A 21,528-nucleotide genomic window follows, 5' to 3' on the forward strand; every position below is an offset into this window, starting at 1 on the left:
GAAGATGTGAAGATTAAATGCAGCAAACAGTTTTTCCACAAGGTGGACAACCTTATATGCAGGGTAAATATTCATTTTTGCTCAATGGTTGTTACAATTATTAGATAGAACTCTAGTTTTAGAAGGAAGTACTCCATTAGAAAAAAATGAATAGAAAGGCTTGGGCAAGCTCAGTTATGATTACATAAATAAATGCTTATTTCACCATTTGCTTATTTTTTTTTGTTTGTTTGAGGAATTTCAACACATTGGAATGTCATTTCCCAAATAAAAAATACAAAAATATGTGTTCACATGGGGTTTACTATCAACTGTGGCTGAAATTGGGGAAAAAATACTTCAGCTCTTTGAAGTTTGAACAAGTTGATAGATTTTTAAAAACACCTATCAGTGTATACTTGATGTTACATAGACAATGCCTACTTCTGTCAAAACTAAAACATAAAAATCACCCCAAACTTTAAATTTAATTGATCATATTTAAGGCATTTTCATACATGATAAAAGGTGATTATTGATAATCCCCCCAGTATCTGAGATTCTTTATGAATTCAAGAAATTGAATAAAAATTTCTTGTTTCTTTTAAATACATGGAGCTTTTTAGAATGGAAAGTAGCTGGTTCATTGTATCATAGTATAAAGTTTCTTGGATTTATACAGATTTCCATTTTTGTCCTGAGTTTGTCATTCCCTGACTGTATGACTTTGGGCAGGTCGCATTCTTAAACCACATTTTCATGTGTTGCAATATAGAGATGATTAGAATGACCATCTTTCAGGATTTGTGAAGATTAAAATATGTGTGCAATACTCCTTGTACAATGTCTGTTTCATACTGTTTTGTGTTTACAGAAATTTAAATGTATAGCTTTTATTTCAGGAACTTAATAAAGAGGATATCCACAATGTTTCGGCCATTTTGGTTTCTGTTGGAAGATGTGGCAAAAATATCAGTGTATTGGGGCAAGCTGGACTTCTAACAATGATAAAACAAGGACTAATACAAAAGATAAGTATAGAATATGTAACATATTCATGTGAATGAAATATTAGATACGCTTTCAAATAAGAAATCCAAATTGTTGAAAATAAATTTAGGAACTTTATGTACAATTTTGGGAATAAAACATTTCTATAACTTGTGATATATGTTACAAATACAAAGATCACAAGAAAACTGTACAGACTCCTTGATAATCATGTGAGTTTAAGCTCCTTAAGGCCTTTACTTGCTTTATTGACTCTTTAACTCTTCTTATTCTCTAACTTCATTTTTTGTTTTTATATTGTTTATCTGTCTCCCATGCTAGAATGCAGGATATTGATTTTTGTCTGTTTTGTTCATTGCTACATTATTGGCACCTAGAATAGTATCTGAGATGTATGTACTCAAATATCTGAATTGATTAGGATAAAATAATATGAAAACTTTTCATATAGTAACAATATCAAAAATTGTCTAAATTGTGATGATAATTTACTTCTTTCTATTATAATAAATGTACCCTAACTAGGAATTTGAAGGGGAAATAAGGATCTGCTACATGGAATGAAGATTAACTCCATCTATTCCCATTTTAAACAATGGGAAAAGATAGTTTAAAAAAAAAAGATCTTTAAAAACATGAATTTATTTTGATACAATACTAAAATTTTAGTTTCAGTGTGTCTTTATTCCTAGGCTTACTGTTTATACAAAGACAAGTACATTCTTAAAATTATTAAAATGAAACTCAAAGTAATAAGTTCATTCCTCTTTTTACATGGTTGCCTGGTTTGAAAAATCCAAGGAGATTATTCAGAGTCAAGGAAATTCAAAAGATGAAGCTGTTCTAAATATGATAGAAGACTTAGTTGATCTTCTGCTGGTAAAAATCACATTGATTACACTGATGTTTATAAAGCATGTGTTTATTTAAAAAACAATTTGTGATCTCTGTGCCCTGAGCCTAAAAGTCACTAACAGATTGGTTGGTGCCTTGGTTGGATTGGTCTGCTCAGATTGTATAAAGCATTTATTCTGGTAAATATAATTAAATGGTTAGTTAATAAAAAATAAATATGCTATGAGTTAAAATGTAATCTGTCATTTCAGTACCATTTGTAATGGTTTATAATATTGTAATGGTTTGTAATATATAGTAACTTGTAAATTAAATATTATTCACTTTTTTTTCAGGTCATACATGATGTCAGTGATGAAGGTATAATAAACACTTATTTTCTATTGGAATAATAAATTACCGTTAGAGCTTTAGTATAATTTTACAATTCCCATAGTATTGTCCTAGTATTAAGAACCCATTATCTGATTCAAGGATCAACAAACTTTTCCTGTAAAGGGCCAGATAGAAATATTTTAGACTTTGTAGTCCAAGAGAAAAACAATTAAGAATATTATGTAGGTACTTGTATAACAAGAAAGAAAAACAAATTTCTACAAATAATTTATTGATGCCATTGAAAATATAATAGTTGTACAATTTTTTTGTAATATAGGTCTACTAATAAGGAAACTTGCATTCTTTTTGTGAGAGAATAACATTTCACTTAATTAGGGTTCAGAGTTAGTGTTTTGTTTGCAAAATTGATTGTAAATGTTCATTTGTTAATCCCTATCTATAATGAGGTTTTATGTATGTCACATTAGAAAATGGCTTTTCATGCAGACAATGCCAAATACTGGTATCACTGCATAAACATGCTTTTAATTGAGCGTGTTCATCACTTGAAAGGCATTAATAGAACTGTTAGGTTCTTAACATTTGCATTTTAGAATGTCATTGCATTGCAGATTGATCACTTCCAATTGAAGGTTATGTGGAAGCTTCCCAATTGCACAATTAAATGAATTTTGAAATGTGGAAATTTCCTTAGTACTTAAAACAAATCCCAGAAACACTGCTAGACCTGTAGTTGGAGTTTTGAAAAAATATATCACCTGCAAATTTGTGTGGTAATGGAGATGTTGCTTCCTGTTTTAACTTTTGACAGCCTGTGAAGTGTATAAAGCAGCATAGCATTACTTGCCTTTCAGATCACCTTAGTTATCAGAATGACTTCATTGCAGTGTTAAGTTCATGATACAAGCATTATTTTTTCTTGTAATTTTGTGCCTAGTTCATTTAGAAACATTGTCAACTCTGCAGCCAGTGCTAATTACCAAAACCATTCAGTATTCAACAATAAGGGTTGAGGATAGTTCTTGTTCAGAAAAATTTCGGTCTTGGTGCTGGATATCAAAAAGTCACAATAAAACCCCACTGCCATTGGACTGCTGTGTGGTAGGGAAAGTCGGAATACTCAGCTTCTGCTTCTGACAAAAATTCAAATAACTGACCATAGCTAAATTGACGAGAGTGAGTGATGTTCACCTTTGACAGTACTGTTTTAATAAAACATGATAGATTCAAATAGTTTTCACAGAGCACTTGCTGGTGAGTAATACAGTCATGCAAAAACAGGCAGTGAGTTACATTTAGTTTGTGGGCCATAGTTTGCCAACCTTTGATCTAATGGAACAATTTTTCAATAGTAAATTGAGAATAAAGAATATGTTACTACTCATTCTTTGACTTGTGGCCTGCTTGTGCCAAACAATCAGATCCAAGTTATTTTAGCTCTGTGTTGACTGAAGAAGACTTACCTAGGATTGGTCAGTGAGGGTGGTGAATTATTTATAGATAAAGTACTTGCTGCCTTCAGAGCCAAAAAGTTTTAAACAGATTGCCGTTGATTTAAATAATAATCCTACCTCTTCATTGATTTTGCTACATAACAATGTTGTTTAAATTTTTAAGTTTTTAGGGAAAAACAGTCCTAAACACCAGCAATTAATTATAAAGTGATCCACCTGATTTTTAAAGTAAATAATTGTATCTTTTCATCTAAGTACTTTTTTTCTTTTTATGTAGTCACTTTGGAAAATTGTACATTTGTTGTTACAGTATTTCCATTGTTTAAAGTTATTTTTAGAATTTGCATTATGAAACAGCATGTACACATTCCTCTGAATATACTCAGTATTGATAAAGCCTCATCTTTCAAAAATGTGTTAACCTAAAAGTGGCTCACATCATTTAGAACTTCATTGGGGTTAAGATGTGTTGGTCTTAATGGGTATAAAAATTTTTGATGTTTAACTAAAAATTAATGAGGTCAGTTTTGGTAAAAGCCTCAGATTTGAACTTTTCAATTTTGAACTATATTTACTTAATCTAAAAAGAAAATACCTCCTTATATGCCTGCAGTTAGAAACTAGATCTGGAGTTGTCCCTTGACAGTATTAAAATCAGTCACATTTGTTGAATGGTGTTTTTTGCAAGGCCAAATAGAATTAGGACTTAATTTCATTCTTTCTCATCCCAAGCCCTAGTGGGCATTCTTCTGAACTGCAGTAGTATATCCTTTCCACTAACTCTTATTTATTTTTATTTTTTGAGACAGGGTCTCACTCTGTCACCCAGGCTGGAGTACGGTGGCACAATCATGGCTCACTGCAGCCTTGACCTCCTGTGCTCAGGTGATTGTCCCACCTCAGCTTCCCGGGTAGCTGGGATTACAGGTGCCTGGCTAATTTTTGTACAGACAGGATTTTGCCATGTTGCCCAGACTGGTCTCGAACTCCTGGGCTCAAGCAGTCTACCCACCTGGGCCTTCCAAAGTGCTAGGATTATAGGCCTGAGTTACCATGCCTGGCCCCTTTCTGCTAACTCTTATAAGAAAAGACTGACAGTTGAGAGGATTTGAAATGAACATTTATCAATAATTTAACACTTTTATTCAGGTAAAAAACAAGTAGTGGAAAGTTTCGTACCTCGCATTTGTTCCCTGGTTATTGACTCAAGAGTGAATATTTGTATTCAGCAAGAGGTAAAGTCATTTATTTGTTTGTGTTTTAAAAACTAAAAATGAGAAAGTGAAGAAAATCAATAGCAATTAAATTGAAAATTTATTTCATCTAGGACTAAATTACTTACCTTGGAGTATATTTCTATCATCTTAACAATCTATTGCCTGACATATTTCCTAAATAGTTACTGAAAATTTATAACCATATGGGTTTATATATGCATATAGCGCAAATGGAAATAAATTATACCACCCAGATTTTTGGGGTGCTTAAGTAGTTAAATGCTAAAAATAATCTGTATTAGTATATTTATGTGTGTACATATACTATCATCATAAGAACAAAGTAACATTTTTGGCTTCCTCAGATCTTCTAATGGAGTTAAAATAAATATAACTTTTATTGCAAAAAGTACAAGTGCTTTAAGTACAGGAGTCATGTTATATTCTATTTTTGATATTCTATAGTTAATGTTTTTATATTCATTATTTTACACTTTATTATTTTTATTTTTTTGAGAGAGTCTTGCTCTATCTGCCCAGGCTGGAGTGCAGTGGCGCAATCTCAGCTCACTGCAACCTCTGCCTCCCAGGTTCAAGTGCTTCTCCTGCCTCCCTCCTGAGTAACTTGGATTACAGGTGCGCGTTACCACGCCCATCTAATTTTTGTATTTTTGGTAGAGACAGGGTTTCACTATGTTGGCCAGGCTGATCTCGAACTCCTGACATCAAGTGATCCGCCCAGCTCGGCCACCCATAAGCGCTGGTATTATAGGCGTGAGCCACCATGCCTGGCCTGTTTTATACTTTATATATTCTTTCCTCCATCCTACTCCATTCCTATAATAAAACTCTGATTAAGAAAAAATTAGGCTTCTAAGTTTATGTGCTTAGAGTATTTCTCTAAATAGTGTTTCACTGAATATAAAGTTAATGCATTATCTTTTTTTCTTTTCTAGATAATTAAAAAAATGAATGCTATGCTTGACAAAATGCCTCAAGATGCCCGGAAAATACTCTATAACCAAGAAATGTTAATTCTCATGTAATAATCTGTACTATATTGTTTTTATTCTTTTTTTTTTTTTTTTTTTTTCTGAGATGGAGTCTCGCTCTGTCACCCAGGCTGGAGTGCAGTGGCGCGATCTCGGCTCACTGCAAGCTCCGCCTCCCAGGTTCATGCCATTCTCCTGCCTCAGCCTCCTGAGTAGCTGGGACTACAGGTGGCCGCCACCACACCCGGCTAATTTTTTGTATTTTTAGTAGAGACAGGGTTTCACCGTGGTCTTGATCTGACCTCTTGATCCGCCCGCCTTGGCCTCCCAGATTGCTGGGATTACAGGCGTGAGCCACCACGCCCGGCTGTTTTTATTCTTAAAATCAATAATTTAAAAATGTTTTATAAGACAGTAAGACAACCATGAGTTTGCATTAATAATGAAACTGATAAACTGTTGCAGCTTTTTAATATAATTTAGTATATGTATATAATTTCTGCAAAAGTCAGTGATATTAGCCAATTGTAAATTTTAGTGAAGTTTCTTTTCCTCCTAAACATGTGGACTTCCTATTTTAATTGATACTGGTCCGTTTTATAATCTGTTATTTTGATTCACAGGAGTAGTATGGGAGAAAGGATTTTAGATGCTGGAGGTAAGTATGTCTTTTCAAAATCTAAAATTTTTCCATATTTATGAATAGCAGATAGTATTTTTTAGTTAAAATATTAGCATAGCAATGTGAGACTGAGGTAATTATAAACTTTAGGTACAATTAAGCAATTTTTAATAAATATAAGTAAAATTTATCTTTGGGACAAAAATAATTTATGACAGTAGGCATTAGATACATACAATTTGTACCTAATGGTAGACTTATGAATAATATAATAGCTTAAGATAATAGCTTAAATTAATAGCTTAATTTAATAGCTTAATATAATAGCTTAATTAAAACTTAATAGCTTAACATAATAGCGTAATATAATATCTTAATTTTTCAATAGACCTGAACTACTTGTGCTAAGAAATTCCTCAGACAGTATTTTATGAAATTAGGATGTCTAATATTCTTGGTATTGATGTATTTGTTTTTAAACAATGTGTTTATTAAAATAACTTAAAATTTATTTTCTAAGCTTTTTGTGAATGAATTGTAATATGGTGATTTACATGTAGAATAAATCATGGTTTAAAGTACTGTGGGATAACTAAACATGTTACATGAGAGGAAAACAGAATTTGTAACTTACAACTGTATGGGTTACTTCGCATTTTATGGCAGTGTCTTTGAATATTTAGAAGTCTCAAATTTTTAAAAAATTTTACTTATTTCTTCTGTTAGCACACTTGTTATTTGGGCTGTGTTAATTCTTCAAATGATGAGATTTCTAATCCATATGAAGAAAATATTAATAAATTAATAAATTACACTAATATATTCTTCTCTTGTTTATTCTAATACCTTATAAAACATCTGGTCTTTTATGAACTTAATTTTCATAATTGTAAATCAAACATTAACTATTTTTTTAATAGATTATGACTTACAGGTAGGCATTGTAGAAGCTTTATGTAGAATGACCACAGAAAAACAAAGGCAAGAACTGGCACATCAGTGGTTTTCAATGGATTTTATTGCTAAGGCATTTAAAAGAATTAAGGACTCTGAATTTGAAACAGTAAGTTGTGTAACAATAACAGAAATTTGTGAATTTTTAAAAATTATTTTAATTTTTTAAAAGTATTTCTCTTTAAAATTAGGATTGCAGGATATTTCTCAACCTTGTAAATGGCATGCTTGGAGACAAAAGAAGGTAAACTTAATGCAAGATACAACCATTTACTGACAAAGAACTAGAGCTCAAGAGTGAGCACCCAGTGTTGCATCTTTATACATTTAACTTTATTTGTTCTTGTATGTTGTAGTGTAAAATGTTCTTAGATAATTTAAAACAATAACATGATTTTAGCAAATTACTACACCAGTAATCTGAAATAATTCTGCACTGGCCTTGTTTTATTTTGTACTTTTTAGAGGGAAAAGTTCATTTCTGTTTAATTCATATTAATTAATAACTTTGGATATATTTGAGTTGCATATCCATTATTATTTAATGTTTGAGGGATAATAAAAATCTAGACATATTTATTACTTGAATCGCCTCCTTCATCCATATGCTAGAATGTAAATATATAGGAAACAAATCATCTTCCTTTATAATTAACATACAGTAAGTAGGATCTTTCTGAGGGGCATGAAAGGATATGTAATGTAAATTTTAATCATTTTTTTATAACGACCGAAAAACAGAATTTGCAATGCCTGGCACTTTATAGATGTTCAACACAATTATTGGATGAATGAGTTCACATTTACTGTACTTACTAAAGAAATTAAAAGTATTGTCAGGGTTGTGCAAGAAGTCATATTACCTGGATTTGAATCTATAAGTTCCTCTCTTCCTGTTCTAATATTGGGCAAATTATTTAACTTACATGCCTCAGTTTCCTTAGCTGTTATATAATATTAATAACTACCTCATATGTTTGTGGTATAGATTAAATGAGATATAATATGCTAAATATTTAAAATAGTATCTAAGAAAGCATTCTGTAAATTTAACCATTTTTAACATAATTATTCACTTGTATTCTTTTCTGATTTAGGTTCTGTGAAAACGTATATTAATAAGCTAAATCAGGAAACTGCTTATATTTGATAGTACACTGTATTAGTCTGTTTTCATACTGCTGATAAAGACATACCGGAGACTGAGAAATTTACAAAAGAAAAAGATGTAATTGAACTTAAAGTTCCACGTAACTGGGGAAGCCTCAAAATCATAGTGGAAGGCGAGGAGGAGGAGCAAGTCACATCTTACATGGATAGCAGCAGGCAAAGAGAGAATGAGGAAGATGCAAAAGCAGAAACCCCTGATAAAACCGTCAGATCTCATGAGACTTACTCACTACCATGAGAACAGTATGGGAGAAAATGCCCCCATGATTCAGTTATCTCCCACCTGGTCCCTCACGTGGGAATTATGATAGTACCATTCAAGATGAGATTTGGGTGGGGACACAGAACCAACCCATATCACACACACAAACATTTGGTGCAATCATTTTAGTCAAAATGGTAGATTGAATAGTATCCTCAAAGTAATATGGTTTTCTCTACATAAATGTCCACTGAACATGTATTTTGGAAAGTATTAAAGAGGGAAATATTATTTTATTTCAATTATTATGACCACTGCCTGATTTCCTTTTGATTCTAGGCATGATTTCTATTGCTGGACAAGATATGCTGTGAAAGCTTATTTATTTTTTTCTTAAACTACTTTTTATTTCAGGGTCTTTACATTTCCTTGTTTATCAGCATTTCTTGATAAATATGAGGTAAAATTTTAACTTAACACATTATTTTAGTTACTGTATGAATTTTGATAGTCAATTGAATTATGAGTTAAAAATGAATAAGAACATTAAAAATAGTTGTAATTAGATCATGAATATAGCTGATCTAGTATTCTGTATCTGACAGTGATACCAGGAGAAATTTTATGGAACAGCATATTCATTGCCAAGAATAACTGAAAAATAAAGGCTGTAGTCCACATTTTCTCCTGTTTCCTTAAGACCATTATTGATTTATCATGTCTGAACCTATTCAAACTAGTACTTTCAACCTTTATTAGCACTTGGAATATTCATGATTTCTTGGAGCTAGTTGATTTTTTATAAAATATTAAAGTAGCATTTTATTTTATTGTTTTTAAATTTATCTAAATATTATACTTGTCTATTCTTTCTCTTCTCTCCCCTTCTAGCTTTGTTTTCTTGCTTTAGCCATGAATATAACATCGTAATTTTCTGTTATTTTTAAATCATTGTATATGCCAGTTTTGTATGTTTATTTTATTAGCTGCAAATACCATCAGATGAAAAACTTGAGGAATTTTGGATTGATTTTAATCTTGGGAGTCAGACTCTCTCATTCTACATTGCTGGAGATAATGATGTAAGTTTTATTTCCTTGGTATTATTCTTTATGTATATGTATATATAAGATTTTTACTCACTATAAGAATGTGGATTTATTTTTATGTTTTAGCCAGTCTTTACATAGATTTTAACATTAGCTCTAGTAATTTGATTAGCATAGCGACCTACCAAGCTAATTATAAATGAAAATTACTTCTGATGTTTTATTGTATGAGAAAAAATAATGCTAAATTTTAATACTAATTTTTTTAACATAAGCTTTTCAAAAATAAATGTTAATTCATGACAGATTCAATTTTATATTCACATAAACAAAGTGAACTGACTTTAGAAAAGGGAACAGTTACTCAAATACAGAGGCACTCTATTGAAAACATTAACAGATAGTGACAAGTGGTCCTAACTTAATCATTCATAAAATCTTCTCTTTGGAAATAGGACTTGATTGGGAGTTAATTTTAGTTTTTTTTCTTCCTATGCTTTATCATAGCTGTGCTCAGATCTTCCAAATAGGTGTCATATTTTCTGCTGACCTGAATATGTTTTACCTAAGGAAAATCCTTGAGCCATTATTTCATAATAGCTACCACCTCATATTTGATACACTTGCATACATTTAGCTTAAATTGTGTAGTCTATTTGCCAAAATCTGAGTAAGAGTTGATCAGCAATTTACTAATCCGGTTGTGGCTGGTGATATTATAATAAGGCTTTAGTCTTTTTAGTCTGTTTCTTATAGAATCCTGCTATTTATTCCAGGTAAACATTTTATAGATGAACATTAACCAAATGCTTTTTAGGATTTCCACATGCCTTTATTGCTTTTCATTTTAAAGTACCTTCTTAGAATGCTTAAAAATTGAGTTCCAATGACTAGCACTGCTTCTTAGGGAGCACTGACAGTTTCCATTAGTGTATTTCTCCTGCAGGTTTGTAGGAGTGTTTTAAGCTGATTGTTTTTCGAGGAGCTACTTAGGCAGGTGCAAAAGTAATTGCGGTTCTTTTACTTTCAGTGGCAGAAACCATTACTTTCAATGGCAGAAACTGCAATTACTTTTGCACCAGTCTAGTAGTATTTCATTTTGGGAGAAAAGTATTGTTATTAGATGGCAGTAACTACTATAAAGGAAATAAATACGGCAGTGTTCCTTCATTCAGCTTGGTCTAATGGATTATTGAAATAAAAAAATAAGCAATTAAATACCATGAAACCCCACCTCTACTAAAAATACAAAAATTAGCCGGGTGTGGTGGCAGGCACCTGTAGTCCCAGCTACTCGGGAGGCTGAGGCAGGAGAATGGCATGAACCCGGGAGGCGGAGCTTGCAGTGAGCCCAGATTGGGCCACTGCATTCCAGCCTGGGCGACAGTGTGAGACTCAGGAAAAAAAAAAAAAAAAAAAAAAAAAAAATCAATTACACTGTAGCAGTATACATGATAGGGAAAGTATAAAATGCATATATAAGTATTTAATACCTACTGTGTTCCAGACACTGATCAAGATACTGGGGGACTCTTCTTTCCAAAACTATAGTTAGAATCCTCTCTCCCCTGAATTTCCATAGTTGTAATATGTTATTCCTTTATTCTCTCTTGCTCTCCATAAAAGCCATTCTCCACAGTGGCTCCTTGAATCCTCCTTCTGTCTCTCTGACATGGCATACAAGGCTTTTTGTGGCCTGGTCTCTGGCTGTTTCTCTGATATTTCATGTATTTTCTATGATGACTGTGTTCCAGTCACATTTGTTTTTCTATTTCTCTAACACAGATTATGCTAATCTTAGGTCTTTCTACTACTTAGTTCTTCTGCATAGACCACTGCCTGCAGGTCCTTGCATCTTAGTCCTTCCTGATTAGATTTAAGCACAAATGTTGCCTTCTCATAGAGTATTCTCAGGTTACTCAATGTAAAGCAGCCTCACAGCCACATTATTCCACATTGTCTTATTTCCTTTATAGTAGTTATTATTTAAAATCATTTTGTTTATTTGTTGTTTGTTGTCTACTTTCCTGCATAGAGTGTAAGATTAATAAGATCAGGGACTTTTTTTTTTTGTTTATAGCTGTTCAGTGGCTTATGTTTGTTGCAAGAATGAGTAAACAGAACATTGAAAGAATTGAAAGATATATAGAGGGCATAGGGGATTGGAAAAATATAGGAAGTGTGGAGCCAAAGGAGAATTTTAAGTAAGAGGTAACATCAGTTCAATGAATATCTATTGAGAACTATGTGTCACGTATGTACTAGGCACTGGAGAACACATTTGTGTAAAAGATGCCCCGTGGTAGGGGAAATGGACAAAAATAGACTGGGGAGAATGGATTACAAAGGAACAAGACTAGGGGCAGTTAGGAGGCTTTTGCAATAATCCAGGTGAGAAATAATTGTGGGATGGTTTTGAGATATAACAATGGGCATGGATGGAAATTGATAGAATCCAGAAAGACTTGAGAGGAGATAGAACTGAGCAAACTTGGTGATTTGTTTGTAATTTTTTTAAAAAGAAGAAGGATTACTAAAATTTGGGTAGCTAGATGGAAATTGAGTCATAAGTAGAGATATAGAAGCTATCTGTATATGAATGACAGAACCATGGTTTTTAATGAGTGCCTACATGAAAGAACTATGAAAAACCAGTTTCTACAGGATAAGTAAAAGAGATTTTAGCTATAAGGATACTTGAAGAATCGGCCAAAAGGGAACAAATTAAAAGGGTATAGTGTTATGGACGACAAAGGAAAGGAGGTTTTATGAGAGGAAATGATCAACACAGTGAGATATTCCTGAGAGGTGAGGTTAAATACAAACTTGTAACCCATGAAAGAGCAGTTTCACTCACGCGATGAAGAGTTTAGGCATTCCTAGAAAGTTAAAATATTTGCTAAGGAAGTAAAGACATCAAGTTAAGGAAAGAGATAGTATGAGATGTGGACTCAAAGTAGGGGTTTTTATTAGGTATTTTAATGATAAGAGCTTTCATAAATTGATGGTGAAGGGCAGATAGGGAGAGGTTGAAGGAAAAAATTGAGGTCAAGAGGAGGAAGGAGTATAATGGTGGGAGAGTAGGAGGTGAAAATGGAACAAAATTGCTATAACATATTGATAACTGTTGAAGCTGGGTGAGGGCATATTTTGGGTTTATAATACTATGATTTCTGATTTAAAATAATCTGTTTGAAAATTGCCATTATGTGTGTTTTTTAAAAAGTGAACTAAGTGCCTTGATATATAAGGAAGAATCAGTTTTAAGTTGGTAGATGATAGCAATTATTGGGAATAGAGTATGCCAGCTGAGATATTCCTCAAAAGAGCAAGTTTTTTACACACAGAGAAATATGAGGCTGCTCAAAGCTTTGGGGAAAAATTAGAATACCACCCGTTTCCTCCTGATCCTGAGGTTTTGAGGTAATGGATAAAGGTAGAGAAGAGAAAGGAATTAGTGAAAATAATAAGGATTTAGAGGAATTTCTCAGGAATGGGTTGTCCTTAAATAACAAAAGTATTTAATTTTTTGGCTTTTTTGTTTGTTTTTGTTTTTGTTTTTTTGAGAGGGAGTCTCGCTCTGTCGCCCAGGCTGGAGTGCAGTGGCACCATCTCGGCTCACTGCAAGTTCCGCCTCCTGGGTTCACGCCATTCTCCTGCCTCAGCCTCCCGAGTAGCTGGAACTACAGGCACCCGCCACCACGCCCGGCTAATTTTTTTTTGTATTTTTAGTAGAGATGGGGTTTCACTGTGTTAGCCAGGATGGTTTCGATCTCCTGACCTCGTGATGCACCTGCCTTGGCCCCCCAAAGTGCTGGGATTACAGGCGTGAGCCACCGCGCCCAGCCAGGAATGGTATTTAATTTTTACTGTAACTTTGTGAATTCAGTATCATTCAGTTATACAAATTTTCAATGAAAATACTTGGAGCAAACATTTTAGGTTATTATCATGCACATTCATGTTTAAATCAAAGGACAATCTGTTAATGAGTATTGTGGTTACAGGACCTGGAATAGGTAGTAGGAGTAGGAATTGAGGAATGAGTATGACTTCATAAAATACTTCAAAGAAAACATAAAAAGACTTGGTAACATTTTTAAAAAGGGTATCCTCTAATAAATATTAACAGTCATTCCTTTTTTGGTTAAGGATAGTAAATTGTCAAAAACATTTTGTTTTAAGAATGAACAAATACATTAAATGTAATATATAATATGTAGTTAATTGGTGGAGCAAGAAAGGTGTTATATAAACTAGTTAGTGACCAGTAAAAAAATATTGATAGTTCATGGAACTTAAAATTTGATATTTAAAGAAACTGTAAATCAGAAATAAATTATTTATGGCCAAAACCTGTTTTTAAATTTAAGGATCATCAATGGGAAGCAGTTACTGTGCCAGAGGAAAAAGTACAAATATACAGCATTGAAGGTATTAAACTTGTTTTTTTTTGTGTAAAAATAATTTTCTTAATTCTTACCATATGGAACAAATATTACATCCTTTCTGGGTTAACAAAACAGACTAATGAAAGCAAAATCAGCATTTTCAGATGTTCACATTCAGAAATTCATCAAATTCCTTGATCCCGTGTTTCCCTACTAATCTCCCAACTCTACACCTGTACTTACTTCCTTCCCTTTCTAGTCTAGAAACAGTGATCCAGTTTGTCATTCTTGTTTCTATGTTCAAGGCTCCTGACCTTCCATCCCATTTGCTTGATTAAATCTGAATATCTGGTTTCTCCAATCCTGTAACTGGAACTGCATAACACTAGTGGACAAAATCAGACTAGTACTATTATAAATTTAGATATTAAGATATATTTTAGTCATTTCAATAGACATAAAATATCTCATTATGATTTTTATTTGCATTTTTCTAACGACCAGTGATACTGAGCACTTTTTCATGTGCTTTTTGGACATTCATATATCTTCCTTTGTGAAGTATATATTTTAAATATTTTGTTCATGTTTTATTGGACTATCTAGTTCTTAGGTATCCTAGATTCTAATCCTTTGACAGATATATGTTCTATATTTTCTCCAAAACTGTATCTTGCTTATTCATTTTCTTATTGATATCTGGCGAGCAGTTTTAAATTTTGAAATCTACTTGATCTATTTTTATGGTTATTGCTTTCTGTGACCCAAGAAATTTTTGTCTAGTCTTAAATCACTAAGATGTTCCGTTATTTTTCCACAAAAATTTTATAGTTTTAGCTTTTATGTTTAGGAGTATTATAATCTCAAATTAATATTTGATTAAGGTGTGATGTAGAGATTGGAGGTTCATTTTTTCATATGGATATGCAGTTATTCCAGGATTATTTGCTGTAAAGGCTTTTCTTTTCTATTGGATTTCTTGGGTTTCTTTGTTGAAAATCATGACTCTGTAATAGCGTGTCTATTTCTTGGTCCTCCGATCTGTTCTATTTATCATAGGTCTACTTACTATTCTTTATGTCAGTACCACACTGTTTTGATTATGGTAGATTTGTGGTTAGTCTTGAAGTCAGTATAAGTCTTCCAACATTGTGATTTTTAAAAATATTCTTTTGGAAATTATAGGCCTTTTGAGCTTCTATATAAATTTTAGAATAGGTTTATCGATTGCTTGTTGGAATTATGATTCAGGTTTTAGATCAATATGGGGAGAAATAACTTGTTAACAGTAGTAACTAGTTTATAAACATGGTGTATCTCTCCATTTGTTTGGTCTTTGATTTCTCTCAACAGTGTTTCACAGTTTTCACTGTATAAGTCTTTTGATGAATTTGTTCCCAAGTGTTCAGTCTAATGTTTATAAATAGAATGGATCTTTAATTTTACCAGTCATGGGATCTACAAAAGAGGTAGTTTTACTGTTTCCTTTCTGATCCTTATGCACTTCCTCCCTCGTTTCCTTTTGTTGCTTTATTGCAATGGATAGAACCTCCAGTGCAATATTGTATAGAAGTGATAAAAGTGGACTTCTCGGCCTACTTCCCAATCTTTGCTTAGGAAAGAGCATTCAGTATTTTACCATTAAGCATGATGTTTTCCAAAAGTCTTTTGTAGATAACCTTCATCAGGTTAAGGATGTTGATAACTCTTCATATTTGTCTCTGCACGTGAAACCATCATGGCAATCAAGTTAATAAACATATCACCCCCAAAATTTCTTTGTACTTCTTTTAATCCATCCTTCTACCCCCAGGCAATTACTGATGTTTTCTTTATCTTTGATACTTTTACATTTTCTAGAGTTTATATAAATGGAATCATACAGTATGTAGCAATTTTTGTCCAGCTTCTTTCTTTTAGAACACTTTAAAAAAAATGATTCAAGCATGTTGCATGTATCAGTAGTTTATTCTTTTTTTTGCTGGGTGTTATTCCATTGTATAGATATACTTCATTTGGTTTCTATAGTCACCTGTTGATGAGCATTTGTAATGTTCCCAGTTTTTAGCTATTATGAAATGTTGCTGTAAATATTCATGTATAATTAATTACTTCTGAAAATATGTCTTTAGTTCTCTTAGGCAAATACCGAGGAGTTCAGTGGTTAGTTCAGACCCACAGGCATATGATTAACTTTTGAAGAAACTTCTAAAATGTTGTCCAAAGTGATTTTACCGTTTTACATTTTCACTATCAGTGTTTAAGAGTTCCATTTGTTCTACATCCTTCCTAACACTTTTACGGTCAGTCCCTCCTACCATCTTGCCTTGTACTGGCTGTATAATCTTCAGTACAATGTTAGTAGAAATTATAAGAGCAGACATAATTGCCTAGTTTATGATGTTAGTGTTGAGGGTGAAGGGGATTATTTTTTCTTCTATAATTATTTCATGTTTACAATTTCTCTGTTAATTCAAGTAAACTAGTTGTTTAATTAGAGTATCGCACTTTCCCATCTCTCTCTTGCTTCCTCGCTTGCCATGTGACACACCCACTCTCCTTTTGCCTTCTACAATGATTAAAGCTTCCTGAGTCCCTCATCAGAGGCAAATACTGGCACCATGCTTCCTGTACAGCCTGCAGAACCATGAGCCAAATAAATCTTTTTTTGTAAGTTGCCCATCCTCAGGTGTTCCATTATAGCAGACTAATATAGTCTTCTTCTAAAAAGATCTGTTGTTTCCTCTCTTGATCAGTCATGTGTTGTTGTCTCTATGCATGTCAAGTAATTTTATGATAGATAATGCATATACAGGAATGATAGATGCTCCAGATAGTCCTTCCACCAGAAGAGTTTATTTCTTCTTAGGCGGAGGGGCTGAAGGCCTAATCCAATCATGGATGTTTGTCTGTGTTTAGTTCTAGTTTTAAATTTACTCTTTGTCTTGTTTGCCTCTATTACTCAGGTGTGGCCATCCCAGTCTGTTGATGATGAGCCTATTAGATTTTTGTCTTCTGAACCTGAGAGACTATGGGAGATACAGTTCTGCCTCTTAGAGGTTTCCAGCTCAGCTCTCCAGCCGTTCACTCTACTCAGTCCAAAGGCAAATATTTTGAGCGGGACACTGAGTATATGCCTGAAGATGATACATGTATCAGGCAGTACATTGATTCCAAGCCCGTGAGACTATTAGAGAGTTAACTCTGCCTTTTATCAGGTTTGGTCCAGCTCCTTGTGCTGCCCCAGAATGAAGAGAAAATTAGTTATGCCTTTAAAGCTTTTAAGTGTCCTATTTGTTACTCCAGGCACTACTGCTCACTAAATACTTGCTTGTCTTCTTTTCTCCAGCAGAGGTTTTCTTCTTAAGCCTACAAACAGAATTAGCAAATTTCCTTAGAGAAAAAAAGGCCAGAGATCTTGTTACATGTACAGCTCTCTGACACCTTTAAACATATGATATTTTAATCTTTCTGATTTTTTAAAACAGGATATTAGCCTGCCACAATATCCTACATTTTCCCCAGAAGTGGAAGTCTCCAACTTCCAGCTTTGGACTCTCACTGCTACTTGGCAGTCTTCCATGTCCATAGTTGCCATCCCTCTCCAGTCCTCCAACAGCTACTATTTAAATTTTTAAGTTATTCTTAAGAACCTTGCCTTTTTTGCTTTCACTATGATGTGGTAATTCAGAAGAACATGAATTTTTCAGGTAAGAATCCCTATACATTTTGGCCCTGCAGACCCTCCATCTCCAAACATCTTTGCATCTGTATCCTCCTTTATCTCTCCTGTAAAGAGAAGATATGTATCTACTCTTGTTGAAAGGTAATCTCTCCGAGTTCTCCATACATATTCTCCAAGTCTTTGCTCCATCAATTCATATTTCTTGTATCTTCTTCCTCTCAGTACCTCTTTTCTCTCAGTTATATCAATGGGCTCAAATGTCTGTCATAAAACAAAAAGCTTACTTTTATCCTATGTCTTCCTGAAGCTATATTTTTCTCCCCATTCATAGCAAATTTTGAGAGAATAGTTTTTACTCTTTCCTTCTTTCTATTTATTCTTATGTTATAAAATCTTGATATATTGATATCCATAAATACTTGCATTTTATAGCAAGCAACACAGCAATGTTTTCTTGTATCCTAGTAACACTGCTAACTAATTAAAAGGGAAACCAAGCCATTATATAGTCCAGACAGAGCAAATATCAGGAATTTCAACAAAGCAATCATTAAAATATAACAAATATTCATAAATTTCTATGTAAGTAGCCATAACATAGGTAGACACATTTTTGTACAAATAGGCACAAAGCATTCAGCGAAATAGTAAATTTGAAGTAATTCTAATACCATGTACAAGCAAGGAGTTAAAGCAAATATTATATTTAATATAATTTACAGTAAGCTATAGAAAAAAAGTCAGATGCATATCAGAGGAATAAAACAATCAGCAGAAATAGACCTAAAAATTACAAATGTTTTAATTTTCATCAAAACACGAAAAATTATCTTTAAAGCCACCTAAATTTTCATCTCTGAAACCTGAAAACTTGTCACTGTTTAACTTTTAAAAACTACTAGCACTCTGTGAGTTTGAAACTATGGTTACCACTTTCAAGCAATTGCTAATTCTTAGTACTTTCAAAGTTTCATGAGCATATTTTTGCAAAAGCAAATAAAACATTTTCTGCTTGGGCAGGCCTCATAAGAATCAGGACATTTCATAGCCTGTAGGACATTTGTGCCGTAGGCCACATCATGGTGTAGCCTGCAGAGCTTTTTCAGATGTAGAGATAAATTTCCTTATTTTGTGTGATCCTGCTCCCTCAGAGTTTTTCTCCTGCAGGCAGGGTTGGAGACTTCTCATCCAGCAATAGAATTCCTGCCACAAGTAGAACAGGAGCATGGTGGCCTCTGATCTGTAATACACGTCCTTTTATTAGGTGCCAGGTAATTTTTTGGTAACTTTTGTAGGGAGGGAGAGTGTGACTATTTCCTATAAACTGGTACTTGCTGTGTTCTCTGTTTACTGGATTGGTAAGTTCATTGAGGCCAAGTGCTAGATCCTTCTCACCTCACAATTTCCTGAAACTTAATTTTTATCAAGTGTTGTTTATTGTCAGCATGTTATAACAACTGTGGATTTAATAGAAATGTTTATATGCATATGTCTAGAAACATGGTAATTATATGGAATTAAAGTTGTTTTTGTTTGCCTTTGTTTAAGTTAAGAAAATAGTATTCTCAGATGTGTTCAAGGAATATTTTATTAAGAATTTGTTAGGGTCCAGAATGTATTTGGGACTCTATCTTATCAGGTATAGCTATATCCCATATTTTATAGATAAGAATACTGAGGCTAGGAAAGCTAAATTGACTTGATTTATTTACCTAGGTAAGTAGTGCCAGAATTGATTAATTTAAACACTGTTCAATATTGAGAATTTGAATTTTGATTCAATTAATATGCTACATCCATGTCTTATTCATAGTATACTTGCAGAGTAGTATCATAGAAACAAACTAATCAGTGTTATTTGTTTGTATACAGTGAGAGAATCAAAGAAGCTACTAACGATAATTCTGAAAAATATAGTAAAAATTAGCAAAAGAGAAGGGAAAGAATTGCTTTTGTATTTTGATGCATCACTAGAAATCACTAATGTGACTCAAAAAATTTTTGGTGCAAATAAACATAGGGTAAGTCTTTAAACTTAATAAATATTTACTGTTTTCATAATTCTGGAAACACTCAGTTTGGGGTTATAAGTTTTATTGCTTTTTTTCCTTTCTAGTATTCTTAAAATGTAGATTTTAGTTCTTTAAATTTGTACTGGTGAAGAGTCATCAGCTTGTTAGTCATATCCATTGAGATACCCATTAGAAAGTATCTGATGACAAAATTAGCAGCAGCTGCTCAAAACATTTAATGAATTTCTGCCAGGTGTTTAAAAAGTAAAATGAGAGAAAGCACTGTTTTCAAGATTTTAAACATCATGAAAATTACACACATGATACATAAGAAGTAGTAAATAATGGCATAGGGAACAAGAGTTGTAGATATTGAAGAAAGAGAAGGCTCATAAAGAGGTTTGGAGATAGGCATTATTATGGATATGGGACTTGAAATGGCCTTCGAAGTTGAAGGAAAGGATTTAGATAAAATACTTTCCAGGCATATAGAAATTACGAGCCAAATATTGTTTAACTGAGAATTTAAGGTGACAATTCATGTGATGTGTTGGGGAGATATTCAATGGACAAATTTGAATAGTGCAAAAGATTTGTGTTGCAGAATATATATTTGCGTTGCAGACAAGCTAAGGTGACTGGTTAATGGGGAGTGATTGAAGTGTTCTGAGAAAGTATTCATATATACAAAGTAATTATTTTGGGATATTTGGCGATTTTGGAGGAAAACAGGTAGAAAATAATTACATTATTTTATAAAGTACATTATTTTATAAAATAAAATATAAAATGACATATAAAAAATGGAAAGAAAATGTGATCACTGTGAATTGATTTAATTTTAGGAATCTATCAGAAAACAAGGTATTTCAGTTGCCAAAACATCGCTGCATATACTTTTTGATGCAAGTGGATCACAGGTATGTCTCAGACTGACTTGATTTTTATCACTGGGCTAAGTTTAACCATAACTAATAGAACAGTAATAAAGGTGGTGTTGGACGGTGAATATATAGAAAACAAATGGTCTCAATATAAACAGTACCCTGATAAAATGTATATGATGTTTAAATGATGTTATAAATGATATACATGTTATAAATGATAATTTTAGTGTAAAGTGTGGGGTTATTAATAAATATCAGTTTAGTAACTTTAAAACTTTAATAAAGCAGTAAATGTCCTTACATTAATGCCAAGCTTGTTTTATGTCTATTAGTGTTTGAAAACATGGATACTTTTTATTGGATCACTTTGTAAAAATTGTAACAGCACATAGATAGAAAAGGGAAACAATTGATAATTTGAATATGAGATGAGTATGAGCTTTATTAAGACATCCAGTGATTGTTGATTACTTTCTGTGGTTTGCAGTTTTTAATACTTTTTTTTTCATGTTCTCCAACAGATTCTAGTGCCAGAAAGTCAAATCTCACCAGTCAGAGAAGAACTCGTTAGTTTAAAGGAAAAATCAAAGTCCCCAAAGGAATTTGCTAAACCTTCAAAATATATCAAAAACAGTAACAAAGGGAATAGAAATGATAGTCAGCTTGAGGTAAAGATGGTGTCAAAATACTGGCTTATAAAACTACCATT

At 32.8% G+C, this 21,528-nt stretch overlaps 1 protein-coding gene across 3 annotated transcripts in view; it reads left to right on the forward strand.

The window, feature by feature from the left end:
- The first annotated feature begins 1,707 nt into the window (after positions 1–1,707).
- The window catches only part of SYCP2 (synaptonemal complex protein 2), a 54,732-nt gene continuing 34,911 nt past the window's right edge, over positions 1,708–21,528 (forward strand). For all 3 annotated transcript variants that reach the window (XM_008012286.3, XM_008012328.3, XM_073005498.1), the window contains exons 1-13: positions 1,708–1,869; positions 2,181–2,205; positions 4,788–4,873; positions 5,812–5,897; positions 6,471–6,505; positions 7,390–7,532; positions 7,615–7,667; positions 9,210–9,255; positions 9,782–9,877; positions 14,218–14,278; positions 19,793–19,941; positions 20,778–20,852; positions 21,341–21,487. In XM_008012286.3, the coding sequence (XP_008010477.3) occupies positions 1,765–1,869; positions 2,181–2,205; positions 4,788–4,873; positions 5,812–5,897; positions 6,471–6,505; positions 7,390–7,532; positions 7,615–7,667; positions 9,210–9,255; positions 9,782–9,877; positions 14,218–14,278; positions 19,793–19,941; positions 20,778–20,852; positions 21,341–21,487 (1,107 nt within the window). In that variant the 5' untranslated portion in view covers positions 1,708–1,764. The remainder of the gene's footprint in view (positions 1,870–2,180; positions 2,206–4,787; positions 4,874–5,811; positions 5,898–6,470; positions 6,506–7,389; positions 7,533–7,614; positions 7,668–9,209; positions 9,256–9,781; positions 9,878–14,217; positions 14,279–19,792; positions 19,942–20,777; positions 20,853–21,340; positions 21,488–21,528) is intronic.

Source organism: Chlorocebus sabaeus, chromosome 2 (genome assembly GCF_047675955.1).
Source record: "Chlorocebus sabaeus isolate Y175 chromosome 2, mChlSab1.0.hap1, whole genome shotgun sequence".
Lineage (NCBI taxonomy): Eukaryota > Metazoa > Chordata > Mammalia > Primates > Cercopithecidae > Chlorocebus > Chlorocebus sabaeus.